The sequence below is a fragment of the Scyliorhinus torazame genome, chromosome 4 (assembly GCF_047496885.1).
Source record: "Scyliorhinus torazame isolate Kashiwa2021f chromosome 4, sScyTor2.1, whole genome shotgun sequence".
In the NCBI taxonomy this organism is placed as follows: Eukaryota; Metazoa; Chordata; class Chondrichthyes; order Carcharhiniformes; family Scyliorhinidae; genus Scyliorhinus; species Scyliorhinus torazame.
Genome location: NC_092710.1, coordinates 153897035 through 153921564, shown reverse-complemented (window position 1 = coordinate 153921564; position 24530 = coordinate 153897035). Strand labels below are relative to the sequence as shown.

The 24530-nt window shown below is 45.5% G+C and overlaps 1 protein-coding gene across 1 annotated transcript in view; it reads left to right on the top strand.

Moving 5' to 3' along the window:
• The window catches only part of LOC140410553 (rho-associated protein kinase 2-like), a 374766-nt gene that overhangs the window by 131084 nt on the left and 219152 nt on the right, over positions 1 to 24530 (top strand). The window contains exons 2-4 of the mRNA XM_072498789.1: positions 16884 to 16965; positions 18585 to 18685; positions 22467 to 22604. Coding sequence (XP_072354890.1) covers positions 16884 to 16965; positions 18585 to 18685; positions 22467 to 22604 — 321 coding nt within the window. The remainder of the gene's footprint in view (positions 1 to 16883; positions 16966 to 18584; positions 18686 to 22466; positions 22605 to 24530) is intronic.

Below are 24530 nucleotides of genomic sequence, written 5' to 3'. Positions count from 1 at the left end.
TTACCTGGCTTCCAGAAGCTTTCAGAATCATTATCATTGGATCATTTCTAATCAGAAATCTGATTGGAGAGATTTTAAATAGGTTGTGTGAAGAATTGAGTACAGATTGATTTGGAGAGCTTTGTGTCCTGAGAATAGATGCAGAGGAAGTCTGGTTGAAAGTGGAAGTGGGTGGTGAGGGAATGCAAGGAAGTGGTCAGAGATGGTGTCCCAGCAGTCTAAACCATGGGTGTGGAGAAACCTGAGTGATGGCAAGATTGGGTAGTGCCATGACTGCTAAAGGTATATATAGAGGAAGTGGTTTAGACTGGATGTGAGAGTATGGAAATTAGAGGAGAGTGTGAATGAAAAGATGGAATAGAACGCTGATAAAACTGGAGGAGTACGCTCTGTAGCAGAGATGTTTCGGGAATATCAGTCACACCTGGTGTGCCCCTCAATCTTTTATTGGTTTAGTTTCTTCAGTTTCAATAGGAGCTTTTAAACTATGCTTTGTTTAAAAAAAAAAGAGGTCCACTGCTTTAAACATTTCACTTCAGGGGCTGGTTTAGCACGGGGCTAAATCACTGGCTTTTGAAAGCAGACCAAGGTAGGCCAGCAGCACGGTTCAATTCCCGTATCAGCCTCCCCGAACAGGCTCCGGAATGTGGCGACTAGGGGCTTTTCACAGTAACTTCATTTGAAGCCCACTTGTGACAATAAGCAATTTTCATTTTTCACTTGAACTGCACTCTGAACACATCTGTTTAAAGATGTTGAAGAGGTGATTTTTCTTCACATGTCAATCATATTACATTTCCTCAAAATTAGTTGCAAATCCTTTACCTGCCTTTTGTCTCATATTCCTTAATACCTTTGACCTAACATCAGCTTTTTGAAGGAAAGTTCCATATTTATTGCCATTACCCTTTTATGTGGAATAAACCATGCCATTTTCACATCGAAATACCTCGTTGCTCTCTCTTTTTTCTGGGCCTCCCAATGAGAGGAAATAGCTTTAATACAGATTGATGACCAAATTTGGGCACTTTTGGGACTGAGTCTGCCAGATTTTGGACTTTCCTAAATTTTGGACAACAACAACACTAATCTGCGTGGGCACTCGCGGGATTCGGGCTGGGTTTGGTGGAGTCGAAGGTTTTCTGGTTGACTCCGGTAGACTAACATGCCACTGTGGACAAGCGGTGGAGCCAATAACTAGTTGGGCACAACACCGATTTCTAGCACCTCGCACTTTGTCTTGGCATTTGGACATTTGTCAGGAATTTGGACAAGGAGTCAGAATTTCATTTGACTGAATATCAAATGGAATATTTTCAAAAATGTCCGGTTTTCAGACAGCCGGATTTTGGACATCCAGCCTGTATCTCCAATAGATTATCCATGGCCGAGATATCAGAAGAAATATGTTGACATTTTTACGACGTAGGAAAGCTTTTAACAATAAGCACAGAAAAATAGTATAATTTTAAAACATATATTCTTCTACAAGACAAAACATGACTCCAACTTAAAAAGCTTTTAAAGTCATATCTATGTGATGGCCGAAAATTTTACTGGGATTTTGTACAACTATTATTCCTTGATGTGGTAGTTGCAGATAGCTGTGAATGTAGACTTACAAATTGGCCTCTTAATAGATGTACACATGTTGCTTGTTGAATGTTTTTCCTTCTTTATTAAAATGTACATGTTATATATGGGACCCAAATTTCCTGACCCATTTAAGAACGCTAAAGTGGAACAAGGGGCTGAATTGAGGGCTGGTCACTATTTCAGCGAGTCTACATTCCATTCCTGAGAATAAAACATACTTGCGGCAATGTACTGTATGCCCCACAGTGGTGTTGACATAGCAGGTGGAACAGTCAGTCGGCTGACACCACCTCCCAGAAAGCTTGTCATTTTTGTTTCCTTTGACCTGCAGGCAAGTATGCCCATATGGCGCAAGCGTACTCACCAGTATAGCATCTCTATGGATTGGGGGCTACGATGCCGTTTCCCTATCAAAAATAGACACCTCGAGATGGATTCTTATTAGACGAGTGGATGGTTGGGTAGCACGGTGATGCAGTGATTAGCACTACTGCCTCATGGCACCGAGGACCTGGGTTCGATCCCGGCCCCACGTCGCTGTCCATGTGGAGCTTGCACACACTCCCTGTGTTTGCGTGGCTCTCACCCCCACAACCCAAAGATGGGCAGGCTAATTAATTGGCCATGCTAAATTGCCCCTTAATTAGGGAAAAAAAAGAATTGGGTACTCTAAATATGAAAAAAATGACAAGTGGGTTGCACAAAATATGTCTGCTTAAAAAAATGTTGGAATTGCAGACAGAATAGCTCGACCCCCTACAAATTCTTGACCCTCCTGCAAGGCAGACATCCAGGAACCGTTGTACATTTATTATTATATGATATCGGTTCTTGCTTAATATAGAGTCAAGGTTGAAGCAGACATGTTGATAGATTCTCCGTGCTATATTTGTGACTTTGGAGCGAACCCCTCTCGGTGCTTTTTCTCAACAGAATACATCAGAACATGATCTTTATCCATTTTTACTTGTTACGTTTGTGATTCGTTTAGTGCTTCAGACAGCTTTACTTAGGGTGAGTGCTCAACTATGCCAGTAAATGATGCACCTCAGATTCTTGACATTTTAAAGAAAGCTTCAAGAAAATTGTGAATATATAGAAATTCATGCAGTTATTATAAACTTACAACATTTCCTTCAAATATTTCTGTTAACTATGATATTCCTACTTGGGTGAGAATCCTGGGAATTTAATTTATTTCCTGTCCTTGGTTTCTAAATTTGAGCCTTGACAACATCCTCCCCCTCAAAAGTACTTTTCAGTTTAAAGGAATCTTATTGCTCAGCATTATTTGAGTTAAAGAGGCCTGTCTGTAATAGTACTTCAACTGTGATTTCCTTTTGTGGCCTCTGAGAGTCAAACGCAAGATGTATCGTGTTCAGACTGTATCTTAATACAGCAAATTCTGTCCAAGGAGAGGCAGTGCTGTGATGGTAATGTCACTATATTAATAATCCAGAGGACCACGCTGATACTCTGGTTCAAATCCCACCACAACAGCTGGTTAAAATTGAATTCAACGAATAAATCTGGAATTACAAAAACTAGTCTTCGTAATGATGACTGTGATGATGTCATAAAAAACACCTGTTTCACTAATGCCCATAGCTCCGGAAGCATCCCCCTAGCTACCACGTCCTCAAACATCTTCCCCAACAGCAGTGCCAGCCTATCCAAAAACATCTTGTAAAATTCCACCGGGAACCTGTCCGGCCCCAGTGTGTTACCCATTTGTATCTTCCCGACCGCCATCTGAATCTCCTCAATGCCCACTGGCTGCTCCAACCCTGCCCTATCCTGCTCTTCCACTTTGGGACACTCCAGCCCATCCAAAAACTCCCACATATTCGACTCATTCCCTGGGATCTCCAACCTATCCAACCTCTTATAAAACTCCTCAAATGCCCTATTCACCTGCTCCGGAGCCACCACCAGCTCCTTCACCCCATCCCACCTCACTCCCATTCACTAGCCAACTTAAGTTTGCTCGCGAGGTGGCCCCCACCAGAGTCCCTTCCCCCCCACCCCGCCCCAACCCCACACCCAAATCTTCTGAACAACCAAACATGTTAAACACAAAACAAAGGGGGGAGAAAAACAACACATTATCCCACTGTCCCAAACTATCCCCTCCCAAACACAACATAAGAAATTAAACTCCAAACTCAGTTTCGTTCCAGTACTTCAGCCCTCATGAACACCTCCACGTCCTCCGCTGTCTCAAAGGAATGGTGCTTGGAGTTATACATAACCCTCAGCTTCACTGAGTAGACCACCCCGAACTGCACATCACACTTGTAAAGCGCTGCCTTCTTCCTTTTAAAGGCCGCACACCTTGCCAGCTCCACCGTGATGTTCTAATATATACCAATACCATTGTCTTCCCACCTCGCCTCCCAATTCTGCTTGGTCCTTCTGAAGACCTTCTCCTTCACCTGATAGCCATGGTGATCATTCGCCTTTGGCTTTGGCTACAGTGACCGATGCACTCTATCCAGGTTAAAGAGGAAGCATTTCCTCCTCCGCCAACAATTTGGCGAACATCTCTGAAAAGTACTCTTGTCGCCTCAGGGCTCTCCAGCCCCTTCGGCAGTCCCACAATCCAAAGATTCTGCCACCGTGATTTGTTCACCGTGATTTCCTCCACTTTTGTTCGCAGTCCTTTATTACATTCCTCCACTTTCCGCAGCTCCCCTCCCATCGAAGCGAGCTTGTCACTGTGCCCCAACAATGCCTCCTCCATCAAGACCTTTCCATGCTCCCGCGCCGTCTCCGAAATCTTTCCAAGAGCCTTCTTTAATCGGGGCCAGCGTATCTTCCACAAACTGAGCGTTCCCAACATCTCCTTCCCATGCCACTCAAAATGCTTGACAAACTGTCGCTTGAACGCCACCGCCATCTTAACAATCTTAACTTAATACCTTCAGAGCTAACTCTCCTCAAACGTTCCAGCACACCTTACAGATCCAGTAACTGTTACCACACAGTGTTTACGCCTCTTGGGATTGCTTCTGAGGTAAACTAGCAGCTTGTTTTTCAAATTGGGCTTCCTTGACATACACTGCTTGCTGGGAGTAAAACAGCTATTCTTGAGATCTAAAAACAGCCCCTGCGGAGGTTTCAGTGTATCGTTAAACACGTTGCTCCCTGCCTGACCTAACTTCTTAGAACTGCACTTGCAGACCGAACTACCTTCATCTCTTTGCTTTTAAATTCAAAAGTTGGATAAATTCAAGGTGATCAGGCAAAGTCAACACGATTTTGTGAAAAGGAAATTATGTTTAACAACTCATTTGAGTTCCTTGAGGAAGTAACGTGCCATCGATAAAGGGGAACCAGTAGATGTACTGCACTTAGATTTCCAGAAGGCATTTCATAAGATGCCACATCAAAGGTTATTACGGTTCATGATATGGGGTTAACATATTGGCATGGATAGAAGATTGACTGACTGACAGGAAACAGAGTTGGTGTAAGTGGTTCTGTTTCAGGTTGGCAAGATGTGCTACGGATTAGTGCTTGTGATCTCAACTGTTTGCATATTTGTATAAATGATGAAGGCATGGATAGGCTAGACTGGTATCTACTGGAGTTTAGGAGAGTAAGAGGTGACTTGATTGAGGGGTCTTGTGGAGAGCATGTTTCTTATGGCAGAAGGTAGAACTAGGGGCCACCGTTTCAAAATAAGAAGTCACCCATTTAAAACAGATGATGTGAAATTTTTACCCCACAGTAGGTCATGAGTTTTTGGAGCTCTGTTCCTGAAAAGGTGTTGGTGGAAGCAGTCTTTGAATATTTTTAAGGCAGAAGTGAATAGTTTCTTGGTCAGCAAATTATCGAGTCGGTGGGATGTCGATTTAGGGTTACTATCAGATCAGTCAAGATGTTATTGAATGTGGAGCAGTCTCGAAGGTCCCAACAGCCTATTCCTGTTCCTTGTTTGTAATTTTGGCTGAACATTTGGCCTAGGCATTGATGCGTATGTCCCATGAAAGAATAAATAAGTTGAGGTTCATCAGTTTGTAATATTTTGGGACTTTAAATTCTAGGTACAATGAAGGGGATTATGTATCATGTTCTGAAGTCTTCTTGAAAATAGATCTAAGGTGGTTCAAGTTCAGGGTGGGGGTGAGTTCTAAATTTATGTACAGGGGCGATGATATAAGATGTTCATGGTCTGAGCCAGTGGCAGCTGTTTCAGTTCGCAATGGATAGATTCCAAATATTTCAAAGCCCCAGAAAGATGTTGAAATTAATTGATTGTAAGTAATTGTGCTATAAACTGTCCATTTACTTTGAAGAGTTGGGGTCAAAATTACTGATCAAGGGTGGCACTGCTGCCTCATGGCGCCACGAACCGGGTTCGATCCCGGCCCCGGGTCACTGTCCATGTGGGGTTTGCACATTCACCCCGTGTCTGCGTGGGTCTCACCCCCACAACCTAAAGATGTGCAGGGTAGGTGGATTGGCCATGCTAAATTGCCCTTTAAAAAAACCCCAATACTGATCAGCATTTCTACCTGGATGCAAGGCTGATGTATTTCATGTTGCCATGAGGATGTGTACCGAGGAAGCCATTCTTGAGATCAGATTGCATGGTTCCTTTCAAATTAGGGAATATTGCAAGGATATAGCAGTTTTGTTTGGTCTGCAGAAAGAAAAGGCTGCTTGACTTTGAGAACTATGAAAGGTGGATGTGGTGATGTGGAGATGCTGGTGTTGGACTGGGGTGAGCACAGTAAGAGTTCCAACAGGTTGTTTGCTCCTTCCTCAGGTGAATGAAGAGTTGGAATCCAGAAACATGTATATAGACAATGTCAAAGATGCAATACGATACTTTGAATGCAAGTCTTTGTGGGTAATTACAGGTCCAGATGGAGCAACTGGAGAAAGGGATAATCGCAGGTTAAAGAGGTGTGAATTGTCTCAAGCCTGATCTTCGGGTAAGTGTTCTCCAAGGCGGCCTTCAGGACGAGTGACAACGCAGAATCGCCGAGAAGAAACTTATAGCCAAGTTCTGCACACACAAGTGCGGCCTCAACTGGGGCCTTGGATTCATGTCGCCTTACATTCACGCACACCCCCCTCCCCCCCACCATCTAGCCTGGGCTTGCAAAATCCTACCAACTGTCCTGGCTTGATACACCTCTTTAACCTGCGATTATCCCTTTCTCCAGTTGCTCCATCTGGACCTGTAATTACCCACAAAGACTTGCATTCAAAGTATCGTATTGCATCTTTGACATTGTCTATATATATATATATATATATATGTATATATATATATATATTATATGTTTCTGGAACCCACCTCTTCATTCACCTGAGGAAGGAGCAGTGCTCCGAAAGCTAGTGATTCGAAACAAACCTGTTGGACTTTAACCTGGTGTTGTAAGACTTACTGAGCTGGATGTGGGATGGAGATGGGTCTGTTGTTGAAGTGACTCATCATCATCCTGCAGCCTCCACCGGAATCCAGGAGATTTGTCTTGGCATGGCCAGAGGGGAAGCATCAACAGGACAGGCTTTACTTCTGGTTGTGATTTAGGAAACTCTGAAAACAAAATAATTGTGGATTTGCCACAAAATAATTGCCTGGAGACGGCGACCTTTAGTTACTACTCCGCAAAACAGGAAATGCAAACCCATTGGAACCTGCGAGTAACCCTGATCTGCTTGCCATAAGCACTGTAATTCTGTGGAGATGACAGTGCTTGAAAGGAGAATGTTTTTTTTTTGTCATTTAAAATTGTCTACTAAAATGGTGTTTAGACAATGGTGTTTTGGTAATTTATTACAATAAAAGTTTTAAAATGTGAAATCTTGTGTTCCCCTTTTATGACTATGAACTGGAAGCTTGAATTTCTTTTTAAATTATAAGTCAGGCTTAAAATGTGGCTCAGTAACACTCTCTAGAAGCTGCAGATATTCAAAAGCACAGAAATGTCCTCTGCAGGCAAAAGGAACATGTCCAGGCATTATACCTTTTTGGAATTAAACAAAAGTTTGGGGGATAACAGCTCCCTGGCACATACTCCATGGCAAATCCACAACCAATCAGCACCTTATTCTCATGCGGTATAAATTGTTGCTCACTTTGATATTTAACATTCTTGAAATCTTTCTTGCATCTCTCCTGATGAGTGCATGAGAAAAAGCTTTGACAGCAATAATGATCATGTAATTGTTTTTTCTTTTTTCGTTCATGGGATGTGGCCATCGCTGGCTGGGTCAGCATTTATTGCCCATCCCCAAGGGCATTTAAGAGTCAACCACATTGCTGTAGGTCTGGAGTCACATGTAGGCCAGACTTGGTAATGATGACAGATTTACTTCCCTGAAAGACATTAGCGAACCACATGATTTTTGACGACAATCGACAGTGGTGCCATGGTCATCATTAGACTTTTAATTCCAGATTTTTATTGAATTCAAACTTCACCATGTGCCCTGGTGGGATTTGAACCCGGGTTCCCAGAGCATTTCCCTAGGTCTCTGGATTATTAGTCCAGTGACAATACCATTCTGCCACTGCCTCTCCTAATTAAAGATAGTTGGAAGCTAAGTATAACAAAAGCACCATTGTGGAATAAGATAAAGTATTAAAACAAATAAAGGATGTGATATATATTTGCAAAGTTTTGATTTTATTTTAAAATGCAAATTTTTATATATCCATCATAGGCTAGCACAACGTAGCCTGATGGAAAGTGAGCAGTTTTAGATCTGGATCTGCTATCTGCCTTTATTTGAAGATATAAGGCACTGAATGGAAAGAATACAAAAGTAGTTACCAAAAGCAGTGTTAGAAAACCCCCAAATAACTTACATGCTCATTATAAAAATGAGACAGTGAGTAATTTCATTGTGATAATTAGATTCAGGTTTGACAGAATTGTTACGGTGCAGAAGAGGCCATTCAGTTGACAGCATCTGCACCAGCTGTCCAAGTGAACTTCATGACTTGATGACATAGTGCCAGTCTTCTGCCTTTTTCCCATCACTACACATAGTCATCTAATGCCCTCTTGAACGCCTTGATTGAACCTTTTCTCCACCAGACTTCCAGGCAGTGTATTCCAGACCCGAGGCACTCATGTGAAACGTTTTTTTTCTCACATCGCGTTTGCCTCTTTTGCAAATCACTTTAAAACTGTCATGATTTTGAGCACACATCAGTCTCCTCCTCCTGCAAGTAGAACAGTCCCAACTTCCAATCCGCATAACTGAAGTTTTTCACCCCTGGAACTATTGTTGTAGACCTTTTCTGCACTCTCTCCAATGCGTTCACATCCTTCCTAAAGTGTGGCTCCCAGAACGATATACAATATTCCAATTGTGATGTAAATATTATCTTATACATGTTCAGCATAACATCCCTGCTCTTGTACTTTATGTCTATGTTTCTATGTGTCACAGAGCACAAGAGCACGGATATTATGCTGAACATGTATAAAACACAATTTAGCGTCTTATAGTATTAATAATTAAACTATATAAGCCACTATTAATAAAGCCGAGCATTCTGTATGCTTTATTAGCTGCTCGTACTGCCTCTCCTGCCATCGACCACTTGTACTAAATTTTATAGCTTGGTATCAACTGATGTTTTTTTAGGTGGTAATTGAATGTCTGATTCTTATTATTCTCCTCATACACTGATTTGGGCCAAAGGGCATCTTATTTTTTTTGTATCAAGTGCAGTGGGATTTTCTGATGAGCTCCTGTAAATCCCAAGGTACTGTGAGGTGTGTATTTTTGTAATGGTGCCTGGCTGTTTTTTTATATTGGAAAGCTTTCATTTGCAACTCACTTGCTAAACTTGGATTTATTTGTAGCAGCATTTGATGCACCATAATAGGGTTTTCATTGTGTTCAGTTAGTTGATTTACATTTTGTCTTTTTAATGCTCTTACACTTTCATTTTGCTTTAACCTGTTGAAGTCCGGTGTAATTCTACTGTCCTCATGTTTTTTGTGGCAGTGAACACTAATCTGTTCTTTTGGACATAATATATGAATTCCAGTTCACCAGATAATCCCTTGATTACTGTAATGCAGCAGGATTTGATGGTTGTGTTTGTGAAAACTACTGCATTGTCAAATGTGTCACCCTTCAGATTAAAAGTTTAAACTGTGACTGTATTTATTCAAGGGGATTTAAGATTCCACAAAATCCCTACAGTGCAGGAGGAGGCCATTTGGCCTGTCAAGTCTGCACCAATCTTCCGAAAGAACACCCTACCAAGGCCCACTCTCCCGCCCCATCCCTGTAAACTGTAGGCCGTTGGCCACTAAATTTAACATGGCCAATCCACCGGCACATCTTTGGACTGTGGGAGGAAACCTACACAGACACTGGGAGAATGTGCAAACTCCACACCCGAGGCCGGAATTGAGTCCAGGTCCCTGGCACTGTGAGGCAGCAGTGCTAACCACTTGCCATCACAGCAGTACTGAACTGAAACGAAAGAGAAAATGCTGGAAAATCTCAGCAGGTCTGGCAGCATCTGTAGGGAGAGAAAAGAGCTAATGTTTCGAGTCCGATGACTTTGTCAAAGCTGGACTGGAAGACATTCTCCCTATGGCCAACATTCTCCAAACCAACACCCGGAAAAATAAATCATCTAGTTGTCTGTGAGATCTTGTGTACAAATAGCAGCTTCATTTCACTAGGCAGCGATTTCAACACTAGTAATTAATTGGCTAGTCATGGCTATTCAGGAGGGCCTTGCCTTCTCAGTCTTGCTCCTTGCCTGAGGTGTGGTGTTCCTCAGGTTAAATCACCACCAGTCAGCTCTCCCCCTCAAAGGGGAAAGCAGCCTATGGTCATATGGATCTATGGCGACTTTACACTTTTAATTGGCTGTGAAATGCTTCATAATGTCTTGAGACCATAAGGTAAAATATAAATTCCAGGTTTGTGCTATTAGCAGAAATTGGAGGTCCTGATGGTTTACCAACCGATCAAGATGCATATTCATCATAGAAAGACAGTAAAATATCTATAGTTGTGTGTGTTGGATGGAAAACAAGCCTGTGGCTATCTTGTCTTACTTTTTATTTCTGCAAGTTCTGGTGAAAGCAGGGTAATGTGACTATCTTATACTGTCTGCCCAGCAATTTCTTATATTTTGTTAACTTGTATTAAGAAATACCTATTATTAAAGGCAATCCCAAAAGTTGTCCTGGATGGGTTTCATAGTGAGATATCCATCTACTGTATTTAGGCTCTCAAACAATCATTGGGACCTCCATTTTTTACTCCTGTAGCTTGCATTATTTGTACAGAGCCTTGTTTTCGCAGGACATTACAGAGCACTTCATAGTCAAAGAATGATACAAGCTGAACTTTGATTATCAGAGTTTATTCTCCAAATGAATGTATCCATAACACATTTACTAAATTGCTGATCATGAATCTTGTATCTTTCTGGAAATATTGCATTGCTCGGTTCGCAATGGAATATTTTGTGAAGCCCAGTTAAATTTAGCTGGTCCCATTGGAACCAAAATAGTTAGTTATAAACCTTCAACTATATAACTGCACATGCTTAGTTGTGAATTAAGAGCACCCAGCAAACTGAGAAAAAAGTTTTTTTTCCCCTTGTACTTTTACATTTTTCCAGTATATGCTACCGTGATGCAATAGCAATGTAAAACTTAGCACCAAAGAATACGATACTGTACTGTACATTGTTATAAGGCATTCAAAAGTGTACACTTTGTGATACCTAGCTGCATTCCTACATTGAAGGGAGCATAACTTTGTACTGGCTTACAGTTAGTTATCTGTTGCATGAAAAGAACTTCAAAATCAAGTAACAAAACCCAACATATTTTAGTGTTTCATTGTTAAGTTTCTTTTCTTCCTTGTTCTGTTGAATGCTAGGTTAAGTTAAATTGGGAACTAATCACCTTCCAGTGGGCGGCACGGTGGCACAGAGGTTAGTCCTGTTGCCTCAGTGACCTGGGTTCAATTCCGGCTTAGGGTGATTGTGTTTGGAGTTTGCACGTTTTCCCCATGTCTCTGTGGATTTCCTCTGGTTTCCTCCCACAGTGCAAAGATGTGCAGGTTAGATGGGGTTATGGGGATGGGGCAGCTTTCAATGCGAGAAGTGTAACAAGTAAGGTAGATGAAATTAGAGCTTGAATTAGAACTTGGAACTATGATGTTGTTGCTATTGCAGAGACTTGGTTGAGGGAAGGACAGGATTAGCTGTTCAAGGATTTAGATGCTTCAGGCGGGATAGAGGGGGATGTAAAAGGGGTGGGGGAGTTGCATTACTGGTTAAGGCGAATATCACAGCTGTACTGAGGGAGGACGGACACCTCATGCAATGAGGCAATATGGGTAGAGCTCAACAATAGGAAGGGTGCAATCACCATGTTGGGAGTTTACTACAGGCCTCCCAACAGTCAGCGGGAGATAGAGGAGCAAATATGTGGAAAGGTGTAAAAACAACAGGGTTATTGCGGGTGATTTTAACTTCCCTTATATATATATATTTTATTTTTATTATTATTAAAGGGCAATTTAGCATGGCCAATCCACCTATGCTGCATATCTTTGGGTTGTGGGGGTAAGACCCACGCACACACGGGGAGAATGTGCATACGCCACACGAGCAGTGACCCGGGAGCAGGATCGAACCGGGTCCTTGATATTGTGAGGCAGTAGTGTTAACCACTGCGCCACCGTGCAGAACAACTTCCTTATGTTGACTGGGATTCTTTCCATCCACTACCACTCGCTGTCTTCTTTCGGCCAGCCAATTCTACAGAGAACATACAACATACAATGCAGAAGGATCCAATTCTGTATCCAGACAGCCAAATTTCCTTGTATCCCATGCCCCCTAACTTTCTGAATGAGCCTACCATTGGGAACCTTATCAAATGCCTTACTGAAATCCATCTCCACCACATCCACTGCCCGACCTTCATCAATGTGTCTCGTCACATCCTAAAAGAATTCAATGAGACTTGTGAGGCATGTCCTGCCCCTCACAAAGCCATGCTGACTATCTTTAATCATGATGTGGAGATGCCGGCGTTGGACTGCGGTGAGCACAGTACGAAGTCTTACAACACCAGGTTAAAGTCCAACAGGTTTGTTTCGATGTCACTAGCTTTCGGAGCGCTGCTCCTTCCTCAGGTGAATGAAGAGGTCTGTTCCAGAAACACATATATAGACAAATTCAAAGATGCCAAACAATGCTAGGAATGCGAGCATTAGCAGGTGATTAAATCTTTACAGATCCAGAGATGGGGTAACCCCAGGTTAAAGAGGTGTGAATTGTCTCAAGCCAGGACAGTTGGTAGGATTTTGCAGGCCAGATGGTGGGGGATGAATGTAATGTGACATGAATCCCAGGTCCCGGTTGAGGCCGCACTCATGTGTGCGGAACTTGGCTATAAGTTTCTGCTCGGCGATTCTGCGTTGTCGCGGGTCCTGAAGGCCGCCTTGGAGAACGCTTACCCGGAGATCAGAGGCTGAATGCCCTTGACTGCTGAAGTGTTCCCCGACTGGAAGGGAACATTCCTGCCTGGTGATTGTTGCGCGATGTCCGTTCATTCGTTGTCGCAGCGTCTGCATGGTCTCGCCAATGTGGAAGAGGCCAACAGCGAACCCAAGCAGACTACCAATGAACCGGAACAGCAGACCGAGAGATCTGCGGTGCGGCAACCGAAGAGGAAAGAGTCGAATTGGACCCCTCCGGAAGGTCGCTGCCTTAGACTCTACATGTATGCTCAAGCCGTCAGGAGTCGCGTCAATGCCAGATTCATCAGTCGCATTCACAAGACAACCCCGAACGTCACCCAAGCACAACGCAATGCCATCCGCGCTCTCAAGACCAACCACAGCATCGTCATCAAACCAGCAGACAAAGGGGGGGCCACTGTCGTACTGAACAGAACGGACTACTGCAAAGAAGTATACTGACAGCTGAACAACCAAGAACACTACAGACAGTTACCCGCAGATCCGACCAAGGAACACATCCGCCAACTTAACAGACTGATCAAGACCTTGGATCCAGATCTTCAGAGCACCCTACGTGCTCTCATCCCACGTACTCCCCGCATTGGAGATCTCTACTGCCTCCCGAAAATACATAAGGCCAACACACCAGGCCGCCCTATCGTTTCTGGCAATGGGACCCTGTGTGAGAACCTCTCTGGCTACATCGAGGGCATCTTGAAACCCATCGTACAAGGTACACCCAGCTTCTGTCGCGACACGACAGACTTCCTACAGAAACTCAGCACCCATGGACCAGTTGAACCAGGAACATTCCTCGTCACAATGGACGTCTCGGCACTCTACACCAGCATCCCCCATGACGACGGCATTGCTGCAACAGCCTCAGTACTCAACACCGACAACTGCCAATCTCCAGACGCAATTCTCCAACTCATCCGCTTCATTCTGGATCACAACGTCTTCACCTTCGACAACAAGTTCTTCATCCAGACGCACGGAACAGCCATGGGGACCAAATTCGCACCCCAATACGCCAACATCTTCATGCACAAGTTTGAACAGGACCTACTCACCGCACAGGACCGTCAACCGATGTTATACACCAGATACATCGATGACATTTTTTTCCTTTGGACCCACGGCGAAGAATCACTGAAACGACTACACGATGACATTAATAAGTTCCATCCAACCATCAGACTGACCATGGACTACTCTCCAAAATCAGTTGCATTCTTGGACACACTCGTCTCCATCAAGGACGGTCACCTCAGCACTTTGCTTTACCGCAAACCCACGGATAACCTCATGATGCTCCACTTCTCCAGCTTCCACCCTAAACACATTAAAGAAGCCATCCCCTATGGACAAGCGCTCCGTAGACACAGGATCTGCTCAGACTAGGAGGAGCGTAACATACATCTACAGACGTTGAAAGATGCCCTCGTACGAACGGGATATGGCACTCGACTCATCGATCGACAGTTCCAACGCGCCACAGCGAAAAACCGGATCGACCTCCTCAGAAGACAAACATGGGACACAACCGACAGAATACCCTTCGTCGTCCAGTACTTCCCCGGAGCGGAGAAACTACGTCATCTTCTTCACAGCCTTCAACACGTCATTGATGACGATGAACATCTTGCCAAGGTTATCCCCACACCCCCACTACTTGCCTTCAAACAACCGCGCAACCTCAAACGAACCATTGTTTGCAGCAAACTACCCGGTCTTCAGAACAGTGACCACGACACCACACAACCCTGTCATGGCAATCTCTGCAAGACGTGCCAGATCATCGACATGGATACCCCTATTACACGTGAGAACACCACCCACCAGGTACGCGGTACATACTCGTGCGACTCGGCCAACGTTGTCTACCTCATACGCTGCAGGAAAGGATGTCCCGAAGCGTGGTACATTGGCGAGACCATGCAGACGCTGCGACAACGAATGAACGGACATCGCGCAACAATCACCAGGCAGGAATGTTCCCTTCCAGTCGGGGAACACTTCAGCAGTCAAGGGCATTCAGCCTCTGATCTCCGGGTAAGCGTTCTCCAAGGCGGCCTTCAGGACCCGCGACAACGCAGAATCGCCGAGCAGAAACTTATAGCCAAGTTCCGCACACGAGTGCGGCCTCAACCGGGACCTGGGATTCATGTCACATTACATTCATCCCCCACCATCTGGCCTGCAAAATCCTACCAACTGTCCTGGCTTGAGACAATTCACATCTCTTTAACCCGGGGTTACCCCATCTCTGGATCTGTAAAGATTTAATCACCTGCTATTGAACATGGAGCATGGAGAATGCACACAGCTTGAAAATCTAAGATTGGATCAGAATTGTAGTCCCAACAATTCCTAGCATTGTTTGGCATCTTTGAATTTGTCTATATATGTGTTTCTGGAACAAACCTCTTCATTCACCTGAGGAAGGAGCAGCGCTCCGAAAGCTAGTGACATCGAAACAAACCTGTTGGACTTTAACCTGGTGTTGTAAGACTTTGTACTATCTTTAATCAAACTTTGCTTTTCTGAATAATCATAAAGCCCATTTCTCAGAATCCTTTCCAATATTTTGCTCACCACAGACGCAAGACTGGTTGGTCTGTAATTCCCAGGGATTTCCCTATTCCCTTTCTTGAACAGGGGAACAACATTCGCCTCTCTCCAATCATCCGGTAACTACTCCAGTGGAGAGTGAGAATGCAAAGATCATCGCCAACGGCGCAGCAATCTCCTCCCTCTCTTCCCGTAGTAACCGTGGGTATATCCCGTCAGGCCATAATCTTCCAGATGCCTCTAGGTATAGGTGCGATGATAAAAGGACTGAAGAATTTCAAATATTACATCCTCGTTCAAAAATGGTGCCAGGGTCAACCCAGCAGTGACAGACTATTCAATTTAATCTTGGTGCTGGGAAAACTTTTAGAAATATATTTTAGGGAGGCAGTGGCGGAGTGGTATTGTCACTGGACTAGTAATTCAGAGACCCAGAGTAATGCTCTGGGGTCATGGGTTTGAAACGACCAGGGCAGATGGTGGCATTTGAATTTAATAAAATGCCCAATAACGACCATGAAACCATTGTCGATTGTTGTAAGAACCCATCTGGTTCACTAATGTCCTTTAGGGAAGGAAATCATCCTTTCCTATCCTACATCTGACTCCAGACCCACAGCCATGTAGTTGACTCTTAAATGTCCATGGGGATTGGCAACAAATGCTCACCCAGCCAGCGACGTCCACATCCCATGAATGAATAAAAAACAATCTGGGTCAAAATGTCAAGAACCTTGGCCAAGTGTGGATTAATTAAGAGAAGCCAACACGGGTTTGCCAAAGGCACGTACTAGCTTGTTGCTCTATATATTCTATTGTGCATGCTTTATACTATTCATTGAAGATGGTTGAAAAATATACTGGTGTCATAGCATCATGTATAAGAATGAGCAAGGGACTTCACACTTCTTCAGAAAGGATGAGGATTAGTATATCTGATTATGGGGCAAATTCAGTGATGCTATGTTGCAAGTGTTGCCCTTAATATAGATTCTAGTGGAGACTCAGCCAGCATACCTGAATTGCAGCATTGTGGATTTCTGGTCATCACTGGCTTTACGTGGAGTCACTACTGGGAGCGTTATTTCACTGAATTTTCTTGTGTAGGTTACGCAGTTGAAATTCACTGTTTTGTGTTCCTTTATTTTTGAATGGTTATTTCTCTTTTACTGTTACATTTCACTTATCTATATTGCATAAATAGCACATTTACGTTTTCTTTTCAGGATGGCCTCAGTGCCCTGGTCCAAGATTTGGACTTCCCTGCTTTAAGGAAGAACAAAAACATTGAAAATTTCTTAAATAGATGTAAGTTTAAAATCTTCTGCATGTCTTGGTAACTAGACTTCATCCCTTTACTGGGAGTTCCCATAATGCAATGCTGTCATTTTGATTCAGTCATTTTGATGCAAAGCTTAATAAAGAAGTAGTTTAGGTTGAGCATCCCTTATCCGAAATCCACACTTTTGCTTTGAGCGCCGACGTGACGCCATGAGTGGGAAATCCCTCCCGGGCATTTATAAGTATGCAATGGACAGTGGAAGTGATTCAAGAGGGGAGTGACTCTGAGGAACATTGTGGCGCCATGGTGAAGTATTACTCGGGGAGTGAGAAGCAGGCTTACTAGAAGAATAGGATTCTGGTAGTAATGGGAGATTCTAGAATCAAGGACACATGTAGCTTTAGTCCAGTGTAACTAAGTGCCAGAGTCCCAAGTAGAACACTAGTTCTTTGCTGTTAGGCATGTTCCCTCTGAGCTGTGTGCCCACACAACAATCGAGAATTTACTGTGCATTGAAATAAACAAGCCATTCAGTGTGTTTGAGTGGGGGTGGGGAGATTAATTATGGGTGTTCCATTTCACTTCTGTTCTGAGATGAATACATTTTTGAAATCAATTCTGATCCAATCTTAGATTTTCAAGCTGTGTGCATTCTCCATGCTCCTGCAGCTACCTGTTCTCCTAAAGTGTAAGTTCTTGTGTTAGGAGAGGGGAACTAAAAGGCAGATCTGGGGTATGTGAGGCAAGGTAGAACAGGAAGGGATGGAAGGAAAGCTAAATTAGGGTTAGGGTTTGCAAATTCCTACCAACTGTCCTGGCTTGAGACAATTCACACCTCTTTAACCTGATTACCTCTCTCTCTGGATCTGTGAAGACTTAATTACCTGCAAAGGCTCGCATTCAAAGTATTGCCTTGCATCTTTGACTTTGTCTATATACATATATGTTTCTGGAACCTACCCTGCTTCCACCACCTTCTAAGACCGAGTTCCAAAGTTGCACAACTTTCTGAGAGAAAAGGTTTTGCCGTATCTTTGTCCTGTAAGAGGGACCCTTAATATTAAAACAGGCGAGGAAACATCTGTTCCATGTCCACCTTATCAATACCATTCAGGACCTTATATATTTCAATCAAGTCACCCCTCATTCTTCTAAACTCCAGTGGAAACAAGCCCAGCCTGTCCAAACTTTCATAAGACAACCTGCTCATTCCAGGTATCAATTTGGTAAACCTCCTCTGAACTGCCTCCCAAAGCACTTGCATCCTGCCTTAAAAAAAGGAGACCAAAACTGCACACCGTATTCGAGGTGTGGTCTCGCCAATGCCCTGTATTACTGATACATCCATAGTGAAACCATTGGTATAGATACAAGTATTATGAAGGTCTTGTGGAGGGGGCTTAGCAATTTTGGTACCAGACATAGACGCATGAGTTTAAGGGCCATCTCGAATTGCTTCATATGTTACTCTTTAAGCTTATCTGTTCGGATTACAATATTGTGCAAATAATATTTTCTTGAATAGATGAGGGCGAAGACGTCGCACTCTGTAAGGTCACTTGCAGACTTGAAACAACTTTTGAATGTGTTTCTTCTCTTCCCCCCCCCCCCCTTCCCCCCCCCCCCCCCCCAAAAATCACCACAGATGACAAAGTAATGGGCAAGGTTCGAGAAATGCAAATGAAAGCCGAGGACTATGAGGTTGTGAAAGTGATAGGACGAGGTGCATTCGGTGAAGTTCAACTGGTAAGGAATTTACAGTCTTTCAGAGCGAATGAACCAAAGTAAAGTTTTTCAGTGGTAAACATCAGGGCAGCATTACCAAGTTTGAGTTTTTGTATAATCCTTTTGGATGTACAAGAGTATCCCAAATAATTTTCAATCCTTTCAAAGCAAAACATGAAAATGAAGTTTTTTGTTGGATTTTTATCACTCTTAAATCCATGGTCATTTATGTTCTAAAATAGTTTTGAAATCCCTCTGCATTAAGTTCTAAGAAACTTATTATTTCTTGAAGATTGCGTGCAGTATTGCTGGACTTCTATTCCTTTTAGCTTTTAAAGCCTTCATTCTGTTTTGGATTCTGTCATTTCCATATCTTCAAATGCAAAAATAACAACATTCATATCGATTTTAGCTATTCTGACTCCAGCCAAAATTAATAATGAAGTTTTTGCACGAAGTTACAGATTGTGAAGAGCCTATTTAGCTGAAATTACTTGAAAAAGTGATGGTAACATAATCTTGACCAAGTTGTACATAAATTTGATAATTTTCAGCTTATACCATATATTTACTAGTCATCATGTATGTACTCTGATTCATTGGGACAAGTCTTGAACATATAATGCTTTCTCTTCACAGTATAAATCTCAAAAAGTTTTAATACTGCACTTAAGTGAATTGGTGAAGTAACAAAGATTTAACTGCATGGAACAGTGACACTAACTTACAATTGACTTGTAATCATGTTTTACTGTATCAAAACACTGTGCATATCTTTGGCAAACATCATTATTTGATGGAAACACACAAAGAAATGCACTATGCCTCCCTGTTTTGTTTCATAATAAAGGCATTGTCTTTCTAAGACTAAAATTCAGGTGTAAGTGAATTTAGTAGATGTAGAAAGAAAATGTTTGCGATTTCAATTCTGTTTTTGCTGATTTAAACAAAGTTGACTGCCAAGCAATTGAGCAACAATTAATAATGTAATACTCACAAATCACTTTATTTTTTAATTATGTTCCCTCCGGGTACTCAGGTTTCCTCCCACAGTTCAAAGATGTGCAGGTTAAGTGGTTTGGCCATGCTAAATTGCTCTTTAGTGTTAAAAGGTTAGGTGAAGTTAAGGGGTTGAGGGGAAGTGGGCTGAGGTAGGGTACTCTTTCAGAGGGTCGGTACAGACCCGATGGGCCCAATGTCGTCCTCCTTCACTGTAGTGATTCTATGGATTCTGTTTATTGCTACAACTTAGTCAAACCAAAAGCATGCAAACCTCACTGTCTAGAAAGCATGTACCAAATATAGATCACTAAAGAAGTATGATCATACAGATATTTGAATATTGATGAAAAAAGAGAAATGCTGTTGAAAATGTTCATCTTGCACTCATTGGACAGGCTCAAGAATGCCAAATTTCAAAGAGAGCAACAATTTATAATGCATGAGATAAGGGTGCTGATTGATTAGAAGTCGAATCTGGTTCAGGTGATGTCATGGAGAATGCAAATGTTGCATTCAAAAAGACTGAATGCCTCGAGGGTGAGAATGTTAAAATCAAGATAGTGCTTAATCTGGAGCCAGTGTCATTCAGTGAGCACAGCAGGATCATTGGTGAATGACATTTGGTGTGAGTTAAGACAGAACAACAGGATTTTGGATGAGCTTAAGTTTTTTTTACCTGCTGATAACCGATCACTCCAAATGGATATAATGTGTGTATATATAGCTTCTAGCAAGCATAAGTGAGCCACATTGCAACCGTACCGATTTATATAAATTGGATGTTAGTGGGATTTTAGCACACTTAGAATTATTCAGCCTGCTGTAGATTTTATCTAATGTTAGACATTATGGGCGCAATTCTCCACTCCCACGCCGGTTGGGAGAATCGCCTGGGGTGCCAAAATTTCCGGGGACGCCGGTCTGACGCCCTCCCGCAATTCTCCCAAGCGGCGGGAACGGCCTGGTCGAGTTTCGCAGGCCGGAGAGTTGCCGGAGACACCGAAAAAGGCGATTCTCCGGCACCCCCGCGATTCTGAGGCCCGGATGGGCCGAGCAGCCAGGCCAAAATGGCGGGTTCCCCCCGGCGGCGTCCACACCTGGTCGCTACAGTCGTGGGCGGTGCGTGAACGCTGGGGGGGCGGCCTGTGGGGGAGGGGGGGGGGGGGCGAGGGGGGATCCTGCACCGGGGTGTACCTTAAATGTGGGGTGGCCCGCGATCGGTGCCCACCGATCGTCGGGCCGTCCTCTCTGAAGTAGAACCTCCTTCCTTCTGCTGCCCCGCAAGATCCGTCCCCCATCTTCTTGTGGGGCGGATTTGGACAGGACGGCAACCACACATGCGCGGATGACGTCCGTTATGCGGCGCCGGCTGCGTCATCTAATCAGCGCCGCTTTTACGCGGGCGACAAGGCCTCGCGCGGGAGGATGACGCGGCCCCGATACTGGCCCATTGTCAGGGCCTGAATCGGTCGCGACCGGGGCCGTACCGCGCCGTTGTGAACCTCGACGGCGCGGCCACTTCGGCGTGGGGGTGGAGAATCCCGCCCCAGATTCTAAGTTTTGCATGCATGCAAAGTTAATTTCATATTCCGGGAATAATCTCTTGTACAAAAGTACGCTAGTGAGATCAGGTAGTTTGACATAAAGTTGCTCAATTACAGCAACATTTGCTTGTTGTTTGTTGTAAGTGTCTTTAATGTAATAAAACATCCCAAAGCTTCACAGGAGTGCAAATCAAACAAATTTGGCACCAAATCTCAAGGAGATGTTAGAGCAAGTGATTGATCATAGATGTAGGTTTTAAGGAGTGTCTTGAAGGAAGAAAGACAAGTGGAGAAGGTTAGGAAGGGAATTCCAGAGCCTGAGACCTAAGAGGAGAAAGCGTGGCCATCAGAGCTGGAACAATTAAAATTGAGAAGGATCAAGCAGCCAGAATTCGAGGAACGAAGATAATACAGAGAGCTGCAGGGCTGAAGAAAGTAATGGTTACAGGTGCAAGGCACGGAGGAATTTGAAAGTGAGGGTGAGAATGTTAAAATCAAGATATTGCTTAATCTGGAGCCAGTGTTGTTCAGTGAGCACAGCAAGATCATTGGTGAATGACATTTGGTGTGAGTTAAGACACAACAACAGGATTTTGGATGAGCTTAAGTTTATGAAGGGTGGAAGATGGGAGGCTGGTCAGAGTGCTTTGAAATAGTCCAGTCTAAAGGTAACAAAGATTTAGCAGTAAGTGAGCGGAGGCTAGGGCAGGGCCAGGCAATGTGAAAGGCGAGTATAGGTGGTCTTAGTGATGATGCTCATCTTGGGGTCAAATACAACATCAAGGTTGCAAACAATCTGCAAACATCCTCCAACAATTGTTGAAAAATGGCTTTGATCTTCCCAGTAATAAGTTGGAGGAAATTTCTGTTCATCTAATTGTGGATGTTGGGCAAGCAAGCTTTAACATTCAGACAATGTAAAGGCCCAGAAAGATGGTGTTAAGGTAGCACTGGGTGATTTCAGTCTTCATGTGGAAAATATTTTTGGATGTCACAACCGAGAAGAAACATGTAGGGGAGAAGCAGGAGGGGGAAAAGGGCATACATTTTCTGAGACACCAGGGGGAAGAGAAGCGGATTGCAAGTAATTTTCTGATAGAGACTGGTTTGGCAAGAGCAATACCAGACACCTGCAGTCCCACCTAGCTGGAGGATGAAAAGTTAAAATGTTCCAAAGTAACACCATGTTGCAAAGGAGCCTGTGTTCTTTACAGAAATGTGAATCCAGAATAATAAATTAGAATTTTTTCCAATAGGTTCGACATAAAGCTTCTCAAAAAGTATATGCAATGAAACTTTTGAGTAAGTTTGAAATGATCAAACGATCTGATTCTGCTTTTTTCTGGGAGGAAAGAGATATCATGGCCTTTGCAAACAGTTCCTGGGTTGTCCAGGTAAGGGGAGTTTGAATAGTTTTAAAATTGCATATTTGATAAGTTAATTGAAAGTGATGTCTTCCTATCAATGAATCACAATATTAATAACACACTGGCTGATATTTATTTTTGCCCCCTCTTTCACCTGCCCCTCTCTTGCTCGCCCCCTCTCTTGCCAGCCCCCTCTCTCGCCCACCCTCGTTCTCGCTCTCTCTCGTTCATCCTCGTTCTCGCTCGCTCGCGCCCACCCTTGCTCGCGCCCACCCTTGTTCTCTCTCGCTCTCGCCCACCTTTGTTCTCTCTCGCTCTCGTCTACCCTTGTTCTCGCTCGCTCTCGCCCACCCTTGTTCTTGCTCGCTCTCGCCCACCCTCGTTCTCGCTCGCTCTCGCCCACCCTCGTTCTTGCCCACCCTCGTTCTTGCCTGCTCTCGCCCACCCGCGTTCTCGCTCGCTCTCGCCCACCCTCGTTCTCGCTCGCTCTCGCCCACCCTCATTCTCGCTCGCTCTCGCCCGCCCTCGCTCTCGCCCGCCCTCGTTCTCGCTCGCTCTCGCCCGCCCTCGTTCTCGCTCGCTCTCGCCCGCCCTCGTTCTCGCTCGCTCTCGCCCGCCCTCGTTCTCGCTCGCTCTCGCCTGCCCTCGCTCTCGCCCGCCCACGTTCTCGCTCGCTCTCGCCCGCCCTCGTTCTCGCCCGCCCTCGTTCTCGCTCGCTCTCGCCCGCCCTCGTTCTCGCTCGCTCTCGCTCTCGCCCTCCCTCGCTCTCGCCCGCCCTCGTTCTCGCTCGCTCTCGCCCGCCCTCGTTCTCGCTCGCTCTCGCCCGCCCTCGTTCTCGCTCGCTCTCGCCCGCCCTCGTTCTCGCTCGCTCTCGCCCGCCCTCGTTCTCGCTCGCTCTCGCCCGCCCTCGTTCTCGCCTGCCCTCGTTCTCCCTCGCTCTCGCCCGCCCTCGTTCCCGCTCGCTCTCGCCCGCCCTCGTTCCCGCTCGCTCTCGCCCGCCCTCGTTCCCGCTCGCTCTCGCCCGCCCTCGTTCCCGCTCGCTCTCGCCCGCCCTCGTTCTCGCTTGCTCTCGCCCGCCCTCGTTCTCGCTCGCTCTCGCCCGCCCTCGTTCTCGCTCGCTCTCGCCCGCCCTCGTTCTCGCCCGCCCTCGTTCTCGCCCGCCCTCGTTCTCGCCCGCCCTCGTTCTCGCCCGCCCTCGTTCTCGCCCGCCCTCGTTCTCGCCCGCCCTCGTTCTCGCCCGCCCTCGTTCTCGCCCGCCCTCGTTCTCGCCCGCCCTCGTTCTCGCCCGCCCTCGTTCTCGCCCGCCCTCGTTCTCGCCCGCCCTCGTTCTCGCCCGCCCTCGTTCTCGCCCGCCCTCGTTCTCGCCCGCCCTCGTTCTCGCCCGCCCTCGTTCTCGCCCGCCCTCGCTCTCGCCCGCCCTCGTTCTCGCTCGCTCTCGCCCGCCCTCGTTCTCGCCCGCCCTCGTTCTCGCTCGCTCTCGCCCGCCCTCGTTCTCGCTCGCTCTCGCTCTCGCCCTCCCTCTCGCTCGCTCTCGCCCGCCCTCGTTCTCGCTCGCTCTCGCCCGCCCTCGTTCTCGCTCGCTCTCGCCCGCCCTCGTTCTCGCTCGCTCTCGCCCGCCCTCGTTCTCGCTCGCTCTCGCCCGCCCTCGCTCTCGCCCGCCCTCGTTCTCGCCCGCCCTCGTTCTCGCCCGCCCTCGTTCTCGCCCGCCCTCGTTCTCGCCCGCCCTCGTTCTCGCCCGCCCTCGTTCTCGCCCGCCCTCGTTCTCGCCCGCCCTCGTTCTCGCCCGCCCTCGTTCTCGCCCGCCCTCGTTCTCGCCCGCCCTCGTTCTCGCCCGCCCTCGTTCTCGCCCGCCCTCGTTCTCGCCCGCCCTCGCTCTCGCCCGCCCTCGTTCTCGCTCGCTCTCGCCCGCCCTCGTTCTCGCCCGCCCTCGTTCTCGCTCGCTCTCGCCCGCCC